Source organism: Brassica napus, chromosome A1 (assembly GCF_020379485.1).
Source record: "Brassica napus cultivar Da-Ae chromosome A1, Da-Ae, whole genome shotgun sequence".
Lineage (NCBI taxonomy): Eukaryota > Viridiplantae > Streptophyta > Magnoliopsida > Brassicales > Brassicaceae > Brassica > Brassica napus.
The window spans coordinates 10,958,378-10,970,663 of record NC_063434.1 but is presented as its reverse complement, the minus strand read 5'-3'; the positions used below and the strand labels follow the sequence as shown (position 1 = coordinate 10,970,663).

Sequence of the window (12,286 nt, the reverse complement as noted above, 5' to 3'; positions counted from 1 at the left end):
CAAATGTTATTTAAACTAAGCTTAATCATGTTGCATTTTGTGAGATAGATTGTCTTGTTGTTCATAGTTTCACTTTTGATTCCATAGCGTCTTAGGTGGTTTTAACTCACAGCCTTGGTTCCAGTCTTGTTCATTACACTCCATTCTACTGAAGAGGAAAAGCACAAGTCTTATCCTTTTAACACTTGCCAATCAACACACATATTGTTCAATTTCATGCAACTTTCTCAACCGCAGTCTAAACAAAGTGCATACATCAAACAAAGAGTGTATATCATTGTGATAAAAAAAAAATTAAGAATATCAAGCAAAGAGTCAAGACCCACAACCATGATGAAAATCTCATATTTTTTTAGCAAACCAACTAATTTCTAACTAATTTTGGCAACCGGTTAAGTTCTAATTTCTATTTAATTTTGGTTCCAAGGTTTGTCAATTTGAAAATTGCTTTAAAATAAATCAGAAAGGCCAGTTTTCAGATACAATTAGAATTAGAGTCGAAGTTAAGTAAGAAACAAGTTTTCAACATACAATATTGTACCATCTCTTTTGCCAAAAAAAAAAAAATGAATCAACTTGCACCAACAAAAAAAACAAAATCACATCCTCATGATCATCCAGATGATGGGTTGTCAGTCACTATAGTGTAAAACACAAAGTTGGGAAACGTCTTTGTTATGTCTCTGCACATACACAAACATGTAAGGACTGTGTAAGCCCCCACCGAAGAAGATAATAAAAAGAGATGAAGGTATAGAAAGAGAGGCATCGCTTACTTGAGATGCTGAAGGGTCATGTTCTGCAACAAAGAGGGGTGACGAAGAACAAGACTCTGCCACTCTTCCTTATCAATCTTCCCGTCCATTTTACTATCAGCTTCTTCAAATGTCTACACACACCAATCAGTTTTTTTTTTTAAATACCTCATGTCAAAGAATAACGATAAGAAAAGCCTATTCAATGGTCATTGGATATCAATTTAATCAAAGCCCACCTTGTCTATGATGATCTCTATCACGCCATCAGAAAGATTCATGCCAGATTCAGCTAGAGTCGCCACCATCATTTGCCTCAACTTCACATCAAATAGAGGATCAGAGAAACGAAACACACAAACACTTACCTAAGAATAATACCAACTGTACCTCTTGTCTCTCTATAAACCCCTGGTGCTTCAGATCATACAGCTTGAAAGCAACTGCAGAGGCACAAAGAGATCATGTCAAAGAGCTGTGACAAGGTTGAATATTAAGGAAAATGGTAGATCTCTTCTACTACTTACACTCAAGCTTATCCTCCATTCGAGCCTTGGGGTGGAAAACCGAAATGGCACGTGCAAAGGTTTCAAAATCAAGGATTCCAGTATGCTTGGTGTCAAACAAGTCAAACACCTGCAAAATCTTGAATATGAGTTCACAGCAAGGAAACCTAGATGATGTGGGGAGTTAAAAAGTTTTTTTTTACCCTATCAGCAAAAAGGCTCTTCTTTCTGTTGGATTTAAAGAGTACCAACTGAAACTGTTCCTGCATAATTTGAAAGGATCCTAATTGAGAGTGTATAGGACGAAGAAAGTGAGGATGGTTTATGGCATACCTTGTCGATAAGGCCGTCTTTGCTGATGCTCTTGAACATTTCGTAAAGAGCTTCAATCTCATTCACAGTAACTGCAATTGGTAATATGAATATGACTTAGGTTGTGAAGTTAAAAAGGAAAAAAAAAGTGTGGGAGAAGAATACATACAGACAGTGCCTTTAGCAAGATCCTTAGGGTTGGGAAGACCCCTGGAGTGGTGATGAAGATCAGAATCACAACAAGTCAAGATAAAAATGGAGAAGTGCTTTAATGCATCTAAACACTGCATCATCATCTCTCCTTCCAACTCACTGTTTCCATGCCTACCACAAACACATCAGAAAATGGTTAATTCCTTTTGAATATCAACAGGCATTGAGAAGAGAATTCAAGAATCGAACACAAGTTTGCCGATCAACGCATCAAATGAACAGCTTTGACTTTGGAGAGAAGGAAAGTTTTACTCTTTATGGAGTTGTGTCTAGATTGCGTGTAAAAAACGAAAGCTTCAGGTATCACGACTTGTTCCATAAAAAAAAAAAAGTTAATACAATTTCACCACGATCTAGAGCTGTAGTTGGCTGCTGAGAGCTGAGAAGGGATCAACAAGCTCGTTGGCGTGTATATAAGTCGTCTGTCTCTTTCTTGGTTGGTGACAACTTAGATCAACAAGTTTGACATTTTCAATGAGAGAGAGAGAGATAAAGAGTATATTAATGCATTCGTCAAGACCAATATAAGATACCTAAGAATCTTTCCTGGTAGGTCATTGAAACAGGTCTCAGTTCTTGAAATTTTATTGAAATTTTGAGGTAATCTCTCTACCACGCTCCAAAGCTGAGCCTCAAGAAGAGCTTGCTCTCATCGGCACTGCTTCACTTCGGCATTCTTCTTCCGTCTCTCTACTGTAATCCAATTTCACCATCATCATCAAGCAAGCTTCGCCTGCGATGATTCTCCATCGTAAGCCACAATCGATGATCTCGAACTCAAATCTCCATCAAAGGTCATTCACCCATGTCACAAGAAATATACAGGCCCAAAAGGCCCGTTTTCTTCATAATAAGACACGGGCCTAAAATAGGCCCATTTATGCCGAAGTGAGCTTCTTGATTGATGAAAGGTGACACATTATATTATTATTACTATATGCGCCTTGCGCGGAATGAATATTATATATAAATTATTTTCAAGTATTATATATTTTTTACATATTATGAAATAACAAATATATATTGAATAATTAAAAATTTAGTAACTATTACGTATATAATTAAATTGGTACAAATACTTAAATAGATTTTATTAATCCAGCCAAACATTTTTTTCTATTTTATATGGCATAAAATATAGTTTAAATGGTATTAACATAGATATATAGTACTTTTTAATATTGACATCTGTTAAAAAATATTTTATACTCATATTATTTTTGATTATTTGTATTTATTTATAAAAAAAATTAAATCAATGATAACAGTAAAAAATTTGTGGGATGTTTAATAGTTTTAGTAATTTATAATTTTAAAAACTATCATGACCAATGCAAAGTTTAAAATCTAAATATTAAGTTGTCAATAATTGTTCAAAATGTTTATCAAAAAAATTCAAAACAAATTCGAAATTAAAATACTTATGTATTTTATATGGTATATCATTTATTTTTTAAAACTATTAATATACATATATATAATATTTATTAAATGAGACGTCCTACTTATATAATTTCGTAATCGTTTGTATCTTGTTATGACATAAATTTTAAATCATGGATCACAAAAAATTTCTATGTGAGATTTTTAATAACTTTAGTCATTAATATTCGTTTATAAAAATTTAAAAATAACATATGTGAAAAAATCTAAATTTTTATTATATAGTTAATGTAGTTGTTTAATTTATTTTAATAAGTTAAAGTTTTTAAAAATTGATAGAGAATATACTAATTTTTATCAAATCTTTATTATTCAAAATCATTAATTGTCATATATACTTTAGCCACATTAGGTAATTCCGTGATTTTTATTTAAGGAAACAATGAAAAACATTTATGATTAATTTATGGCTAGTTTAATAAAAAGCTTATTATATATTTATATGAACCAACATATTTTTCTAAGGATTCTAAGAATGATTGTGGTGATGACATGTGGCTACAAAAATATGTTGTAATGCTTCTCTTTTAATATATAGGGGATTAGGGGGAGTAGTTTGAAACAAATTTCATCTTTTGATTTTCATCATCATAATCCCATTTCCACTCTCCATACAAATAAACAAACATATTACATACACCAGCAAGCTCTTCTCACATATTCAACAACAAAATATTTCTCTTCGGGGATCCACCCACGCCCGGCTGGGAGGTATTTACCTCATCATTAACACCTTCCGTTTAAAAGCAGTTCGTTCAATAATTTTTTTGCACAGGGATACTAAGGGTGTTAAGACCAAGGGTCTTTGACATATTTTAATTCTGAAATATCCATCGTGTGAGAGGTTTGACGAAAGAAACTTTTCGGACGGTAGTATTTTCCTGTACAACTTTGAAATTTGATATAGCCAAAAGAATCTCAATAAAATGAAATAGTATTACATTGATCTCCTTGTTATTAGCGGCCTATTTATGCATATCAAGCTAAGGCAAGGGACCTCTTTGCCGAAAAGAAACTCAATTGGTGGAACATAAATGTAAACCACATAACAACTTCTCTGTTTAAAAAACTAGTTCAAAATCCCCTTAAAAAATCTGCATATGAGAATTTCGAGTATTACTATGATATATATGTCTACCATTGAATTGAGTGTGACCAAATGTGGGATGTGGGGGTAATTGGTAACCAAATTTAAACTATAGGGTGATTAATGAAATTAACTAACCCAATGTGACTATCTCATATCGATTATAAAAATGCAAAACTTAAAATGAATATGCGATGAGTTAAAACAGATTATCTCATATCAATTATAAAAATACTAGAAATAAAATGTGACTAATGTCAGATGAGTTAAAAGGATGTTATATCAATTGATGTAGCAGAATCATCTAGGGTTTAAGAATATTCTTTTCAATGCTTTATCAGTATTCTTAGTGTTTATCAGATGATTACAAAGCATGTGATGTATTGTAGAAGTTGGAGTAGTTGGATTAGTGGTTAGTGGTGCTGGAGAAACAATTACAGATCTCCAAAGAACATAAAATAAAAGAAACAAGGAGTTGCGTTGAAGGAGCAAATGGTTGAAATAGCCGCCGGCTTAATACTTTTATTTTAGCTTTTCATGTTAATAAATCTAACTAAACTAAAAAGAAACAGAAGTAAATATTAAATGGCAAAAGAAAACACAAGAAAGATTTATTAATAGGGCTGGGGAAAATATCCGTAAATTTTGTTCTAATTCGTTATCCATTTCAATTTAAACCAAAACGTCCGAATACCCGTAATTGTACAAAGTAAAACAAATACTAATATGCAATCTTTGTAAGAAATAAAGTAAATCACAAATACTAATATTTTTTGGAACGGATATCATATTCGATTCGTTATATGCATATATATACACATATATTTAAAAACAATTATATATATATATATATATATATATATATATATATATATATTCGTAAGTTTTACAATATATGTATCTATTAAATTTATTATTTTAGTTATTAGAGTTTTAAAATTAAACAACTTTTATTTTTTTAAAAAATATTTTTGTTCTATGTTATTTCTGGATTTTTATTTTATTTTATTTTATTTGTACGAATCGAACAAGATCCGTTTAAAAAAAATTGGATCCGGATACTAAATATTCGGGAAGCCATAAATCGAATCAGATAGGATAGTTGATTATTCGGATGAAACAGAGGGATCACAAATATTTCCAAAAACTTTGATATTCTATTTATATCTACCCATATTAATGGCAATTCTCAAAGCTAGAGATGTAAAAAGAGTTTTTTTCCTTTTACGAGCAAAAAATAAATGATAAAGTTTTTGATCAAATAAAGAATGCCAAGTTGCTAATTGCTAACTGCATACGCGTGCAGCATATCATTGGTTGAGTAAGGTTTGAGTGTGTGTTATAAAAAGCTACACTAATCACCAGTAGACTCTAAGCCGCCGTCAGAACTCAGCTCTCCGTGCTAAAGCCATGGCCGAGAAGGGCAAGAAAAAGGTCTTTCTTCGTTTCATTTTATCTTCTTGTTTTGTTCTTCTTTCGGTAGACAGAGAAAGTTGTTTGGGTCTTTGAGTTTACATCTTGTGGGAGCTTTTGATACTTATTTTTCTGCTCATTTCTTGTTTTCTGTTATTATATTGTTAGGTTTTTGTATATATGGGATATATATGTTTTGTGTGGATTAAAAAGAAATTCGATCGTATTAAATAAAGTTATAAGAAGAATCTATGTTTCTTTCTTAACTTTTGTGTGTCAGAGATTAAACCGGTTCTTCTGTCTCTTTCTTTTGCCGTGATTAGATCTTTAGAAACGTCCAATCCAAGTGTATGTTGTCACTTTACGGCAGAACCTGACTTTTAGTGATGTCGATATCCATTAAACAGGTAACTATGATGAAGTTGAAGGTGGATCTTGATTGTGCCAAGTGTTACAAGAAGGTCAAGAAGGTTCTTTACAAATTCCCTCGTGAGTTACTGAGTTCCTTCCTTTTTTTTAAAAAAGATTCTGGTGAATTATATTATTTGATATTATTCGATTGGTAATGAAATTAACTGAGTGGATGGTTTTGTGTGATTGGGAACAAGAGAAATCAGAGACCAATGGTTCGATGAAAAGTCCAACATAGTCGTCATTAAGGTGGTTTGCTGCAGCCCTGAGAGAATTATGGACAAACTTTGTTCTAAAGGTGGCGGCTCTATCAAGACCATTGAGATCATCGAGCCCCCCAAGCCACCACCAGCCCAACCTTCTCAGAAATCTAAAGAAATAGAGAAATCTAATCAGACAAAAGAATCTGAAAAACATACAACTTCTGCACCGGCCACGGCACCATCACATGCTCCAGCCCCGAAACAGCCAGGACCGCCACCACCGGTAGGGCCGAAGCAGCCAGGACCGACACCACCTGCGGTTCCGAAGCAGCCAGGACCGACACCACCGGCTGTGCCGAAGCAGCAAGGACAGCCACCACCGGCTGTGCCAAGGCAGCCAGGACCGCTACCACAGCCGGTGCCTATGATGCCGCAAGGGCAGCCCGTAGCAATGTGTTGTTGGCCATACTACGACGGTTTTGGAGGTGGACCAGCGTTCTATGGATACGGAATGCTGCTGCCACAACCATACGAGTACTACGGCCGACCAGTCTACGATAGCTGGGGAGGTGGCCCACCACCTGGTTACCGACCATGTCATCTCACTAGATGCAATTCCTTCAGCGAAGACAACCCACAAAGCTGCTCCATCATGTGATATGACTCATCTTCCTTTTCAATCTTTTAAAATCTTTATTTTCCTTCAAATCTTTCTTTTTCCAATACAAATAATGAAAACAATGTTATATAGATGTTTACGTGCAATGTTGTGTAAGAGAGCAATAAGGAAGGAAGGGTCGTATTTTGTAGATTTTGTAATTGGTAGCCATTTCTATCTGTAAATGTAAACATTATGCAAATAAAAATAAACTGTTCCATTTTCTATTTTATGTGTTGCGCCCGTGATTGAACAAATTATTTCTTCCAAATAAGTGTTGGTGGGATATTGGGATGTTAACAAGTTTGTGATGCATCATGCATAAGAAGCAACTTAATCTCATTTCGAGATGAGATGATTACTATTACCCAACACCCAATTATTTATTTGCATTTTTATAAATATTACAAAATCGTTTATATAAAATTTATATAAATTTTCATGTTCATATTTTCTTTCAAATTCACGTCTATTTCACTTTTTGAACTATTTTCTTACATATTTGACGAAAAACTGTTTTAACATTTTTTTGCACATTTTTCAACTATTTTTAGTTATAATCTAAGTTTTTTCCGCGATAATTTCAGATTGTGTATTCTAAATTGTTAAATATTTCAATTTAAATTGTATATGAATTACATTTTTATGATTGCTATATTTCGCTCTAAAATTAATTTTAAATTAGTATTAGTTATTTAATTGTATATGTTTCAAATAAATATTTTACTATTTTCTACTTAATTTATTTGTGTAAATTAGAAATTAATTTTACTGTAGCATGGAGTTTATACTAATTTTTATTTTTTGAACACAGAAATTTAAACTGTTCTATAGTAGGTTTCTATTGTATGAAGCTAAAAAGTGTTATAGGGTTATCAAAACAAAGATGAGCAAAGTGTGTTGGGGTTGTTTTCCTTCTGTAATAATTTGTAAACTTAGTATCACTTGCGTATATACTTGAATCATCTTATTTAAAAAGGATCTGAATTTCATCAAAACAAATGCATTGAAAGAAAAAAAATCTCCAATAACGCACTTAAGAGCATTGTCACACGTTTACATCAACATTTTAAAATCGTTTGGTGCTCGTGTGTGGGGCGTGTTAGAGCAACTCCAATGGTGTTACCCACCATTGGAGTCCTTAGGATTATAATAGTAGTTTTTTTTGCTTTTTGAATAGTTAAGGATTTGAGTCTAAAATGTATGTCCAATGGTGTTACTCAATATGAGGTCCTTAAGAATTTTAAATTATTAAATTTTTAAAAAGTTTTAATTTTAAATTTTTTTTTATTCAATGTTTAAAAGCAAACATACAATAATTATACATCTTCATTATCACCAAACTTGTTCCAAATATTTTCGATTAAATCATTTTTCAATGCTTGGTGTGTACGCCTATCTCGAACATGATTCCGTAGACCAAGCATATTACCGAAATGGGTAGGCATGTTGTTAATATGCTCAACATGTGAACTTCTGCTCGATTCTCCTTCTTCAAATTCAGATGTATCGTACAGAGTGTATCCACCCCGTTCATTTTCGACAATCATATTATGCAGTATGATACATGCTCGCATAATATTCCCTATTTTTCCCTTGTCCAACGACAGCGCCGGGTTTTTCACTATCGCAAATCGAGCTTGCAATACACCAAAAGCACGCTCCACATCTTTTCGGGTAGCTTCTTGAACTTTAGCAAATAACTCTGCTTTAGGACCTTGAGGGAGTGTGATAGATTGGATAAATGTTGACCATTTTGGATATATACCGTCCGTGAGGTAGTACGCCAAATCATATTGGTGTCCGTTGACCATGTACGTTACCCTTGGAGCTCGACCTTCATAAATGTCATCAAATACAGGTGATCGATCAAGGACGTTAATATCGTTTAAGGTACCTGGAGAACCGAAATAAGCGTGCCATATCCAAAGATCTTGCGACGCTACAGCCTCCAAAACAAGTGTCGGCTTTCCTGATCCACGGGTGTATTGTCCTTTCCAAGCGGTTGGGCAATTTTTCCATTCCCAATGCATACAGTCGATGCTTCCAATCATCCCCGGAAAGCCGCGGATCTCTCCAATATCGAGCAAACGTTGAAGATCCTCAGGATTGGGTCTCCGTAGGTATTCTTCTCCAAATAATAGAATGACTGCATCTGTGAAATGGGTTAAACATGAAAGAGCGGTGCTTTCACCGAGTCGGAGATACTCGTCGACGGCGTCAGCCGCACATCCATAAGCAAGCATACGAATAGCCGCCGTACACTTTTGTAGTGTAGATAGACCCAACCGTCCTACCGCATCCCTCCGTTGCTGAAAGAATGGAACATTTGCTGAGAGGGTGTTGATAATACGCATGAATACTTGCCTGTTCATGCGAAAACGACGTCTGAATAGATTTTCCGGAAATGACGGATTTTCACTAAAATAGTCATTCCATAGCCGGTTGTGGCCCGCCTCGCGGTTTCTTTCGACATATGCACGTTTCTTCTTTTTATCTGTTCGATTCTCCACGATGCTGTTGTATGTATTTTCAAAATATTCATCAAAAGCCTCGTTGACAGCCGCATCGAGTCTTCGGTCGACTTCATCTCCCATATTTGCCTATCTTTCCTTCAAAAATTATTTAGACTAATGAAGAAACAACCAAAATTAAATAGAAAGAAATTGTATACGTTACTCTTTGTTTTACTTTAGAAGAAAAAAATAAGTAGTCTATTTTTTGTCAAATAATAAAATTACTCTGTTTTTAAAAATATTGTTCAGTATTTCTATGGTAAGTTTCAGTTTATCAAAATTAAACAATATATCGTTTTTATTGTTTTCCTTCGAGTAATGCTTGAAGAACTATTATGAAACGTAAATGTTTGAAGGATTCAGCATAAATGTTACGTAAATGTTTGAAGGTTACCTAAATATTTTTTAAAGGCTTACAGGTTGCAGTGGGATGAGTTGAGCCTTGTTGTGTTGCTGTGTATCGAGCCTTGTTTCTTATTTTGGTTTGTAAATATGTAAATAGAAGGCAAAGAAGAGCATAGGAAACAAGGAAGTAGAAGGCAAAGAAGAGCATAGGAAACAGAAAACACTAAAACATCATTTTACATCAGTTTTTGAGAGAATACAAGGAAGTAGAAACACACTTGGTTCACTTAAACAGCCCAGTCTACAAAGAGACTTATAAAGGCAACATGGTACACGACTTGGTCCACATCAAAATACAAACAACAAGAAACAAAGAGCCCGTGACTTGATTTCTAAATAACAGGAGAAAGAGACAAACCACCCGTGACTTCAAGATGCCAGCTCTAGTCTTCAACAAGCACATGGTCTTGTACTTCACCTGAGACAGGAAAATCACGTGTGTAAGCAGAGGATATTCACAGATGTACAAGTTAAATGACAACTACATGAATCACTAGTCTAATGCAAACATGTGAAACTAAGGATAATCACTAGTCTAATGCAAACATGTGAAACACTTAGAGCTAAGAAACCCTACAACAACTCAGACAGAAGTTTCATTTTCAGAGCCGACTCCATCTCAGAGAGAGGCTCAGACTTTGCAAGCAAACTCTCTAGCAAACTTTGCTTTGAGATTTGTTTTTTGATCTCCAACAAACTCTCAAGCTTTGCCAATTCTTCTTCTTTTCCAGTTTTCTTCCTCTTTTTAGCAGCCTTCGCAGCCTTGACCCCAACTGGTCTCTCCTCTGGCTCTGGCACTGCCCCTTCGCCATCAACAGGATCCACTGGTTTGCGCTTTTCCTTCTCAAGATAGGTGGAGCACCACTTCACATCATGCCTGAGCTCTCTCCACGCGTGTTCCAAGTTAAACTTCTGGTTCTGGTCGCTGTGGAAGATATCCAAGGCTGACTTCATCACATCGTTGTCATTTTGCCCGCTCCTCTGCCCCCTCAGTGCCATGTCGTAACATCCAGCAAATTTACAGACCACATCATTGATCCTAGCCCACCTTTGCTTGCATTGCCCAAGTTCTCGAGGGATAGTCCCAACGAGAAGAGGACTAGCGTTGTAATACTCTACAATTCTCCTCCAGAAGGCTCCGGCTTTTTGTTCATTACTCACTATTGGGTCTTTGCTGGTGTTGAGCCACGCACCTATGAGGATTACATCCTCCTTCGTTGTCCACTTTCTCCTCTCTTTGACACCAGGCTCATCATTACTTTGACCGGGAATAGGAAAGGGTTGTGATGAGCCAAGGTCAATTGACCCTTGGCTCGCTAATAGGTTAACATAACCATTGTAGTTTGCCATTTACAAATAAGTCTGTGTTTCTCTAGTAGAAACACAGAGGATTAAATAAGGGATTCTCCACTAAGAGCATTGAAGCGTAGTGGGAATGTGTCCTATCAAAACAGCTCACGACCTTTAAGTCTAAAAAGAAGCAGTTAAGGCACAATTTAATGATCGTTTGGTGGGAATTTAAACTACAAAGTTAACCTTATTTCCAAACTACAACGTTATCCTAGTTTGGTTTGGTACTACAAGGAGACACACAACACTATCCTAGTTTGGTTTCAAACTACAACACACACCACTATCCTAGTTTGGTTTCAAACTACAAGGAAACACACCAGACGATCCTAGTTACACACACATGTACCAACTAATTTTTTTAACTGTTGATTAAAAGGGTTCAAAGCACTAACCTCAGCGGACTCTCTCGAGCTCACACACACGCTCAAGAAGCATCTTAACCTGAACCTGAAGAGACATCAGAGACAGAACAATATGTTAGACAGATTGTAAAAATTAGTGGCAACGTTAAGTAAGAAACTAACCTTAAGCGCCTCGCACTCGCGCAGGAGCTTCTCCTGCTCGAGAAACTTTAGTTTGAGCCTCTCAATCTCTTGTTGCACACCCATTACCCATGGCTGCCTAAAATGCAGCCCGTCGTTCTGCCAAAACATTAAATTCGTAAGCAAACAGCAAAACAATTTGGAGTATAAACAGACAGTACATTTCGAACCTGGTAGTCTGTGCAGATGAAGTATCTTTTCCCCGGGAGGTAATCATACGTATCATCTTCGTCGACGAACTCCTTTGTGATAGATCCACAGGGGCACAGCTTCGGAATTCCCTGTTGGGCTTCTGAAACGAAATGAAGCATGTTGTAGTACGCTTTGTGTGCTTTCATGTCTCGCAGTTCGTCCTCCATTTAGAGCTGACAAGAAAAAAAAAAAAGAACCGAATCACCAAAAGCCCCAAATTATAAAACCCTAAATCGATTTATAAAACCCAACATCGAATGACTGCTTAATCACGGAC

At 35.4% G+C, this 12,286-nt stretch overlaps 5 protein-coding genes across 8 annotated transcripts; 1 reads left to right on the top strand and 4 right to left on the bottom strand.

Moving 5' to 3' along the window:
• Positions 1-455: 455 nt before the first annotated feature.
• Positions 456-2,590, bottom strand: LOC106446458 (calcineurin B-like protein 6). Of its 4 annotated transcripts, none has more exons than XM_013888196.3 (10): positions 2,320-2,588; positions 1,976-2,233; positions 1,743-1,897; positions 1,595-1,665; positions 1,465-1,524; positions 1,283-1,391; positions 1,146-1,198; positions 995-1,075; positions 777-889; positions 456-683 (listed from the first exon to the last, which is right to left on the bottom strand). In XM_013888196.3, exons 3-10 carry the CDS (start codon positions 1,867-1,869, stop codon positions 614-616), a joined length of 684 nt encoding a protein of 227 aa, XP_013743650.2. In that variant the 5' UTR covers positions 1,870-1,897; positions 1,976-2,233; positions 2,320-2,588; the 3' UTR covers positions 456-613. The 4 variants fall into 4 exon arrangements, with proteins under 4 accessions (XP_013743650.2, XP_013743657.2, XP_013743682.2 ...); XM_013888203.3 differs by having other exon boundaries at positions 2,039-2,233; XM_013888228.3 differs by having other exon boundaries at positions 1,465-1,518; positions 1,743-2,233; positions 2,320-2,590.
• Positions 2,591-5,543: 2,953 nt separating this feature from the next.
• Positions 5,544-7,228, top strand: LOC106446449 (basic proline-rich protein-like). The gene is made up of 3 exons (XM_013888186.3): positions 5,544-5,750; positions 6,137-6,218; positions 6,340-7,228. Exons 1-3 carry the CDS (start codon positions 5,727-5,729, stop codon positions 6,999-7,001), a joined length of 768 nt encoding a protein of 255 aa, XP_013743640.1. The 5' UTR covers positions 5,544-5,726; the 3' UTR covers positions 7,002-7,228.
• Positions 7,229-8,320: 1,092 nt separating this feature from the next.
• LOC106360788 lies at positions 8,321-9,598 on the bottom strand. The gene is made up of 3 exons (XM_013800460.1): positions 9,037-9,598; positions 8,770-8,898; positions 8,321-8,640 (listed from the first exon to the last, which is right to left on the bottom strand). The coding sequence occupies exons 1-3, from the start codon at positions 9,596-9,598 to the stop codon at positions 8,321-8,323; spliced, it is 1,011 nt and encodes a 336-aa protein (XP_013655914.1).
• On the bottom strand, positions 8,601-12,185 carry LOC106376189. Its single transcript, XM_048769896.1, has 3 exons — positions 11,988-12,185; positions 11,800-11,916; positions 8,601-11,722 (listed from the first exon to the last, which is right to left on the bottom strand). The coding sequence occupies exons 1-3, from the start codon at positions 12,174-12,176 to the stop codon at positions 11,669-11,671; spliced, it is 360 nt and encodes a 119-aa protein (XP_048625853.1). The 5' UTR covers positions 12,177-12,185; the 3' UTR covers positions 8,601-11,668.
• Positions 10,496-11,272, bottom strand: LOC106360778 (glutathione S-transferase T3-like). Its single transcript, XM_013800448.1, has one exon. It carries the CDS (start codon positions 11,270-11,272, stop codon positions 10,496-10,498), a length of 777 nt encoding a protein of 258 aa, XP_013655902.1.
• Positions 12,186-12,286: the final 101 nt, after the last annotated feature.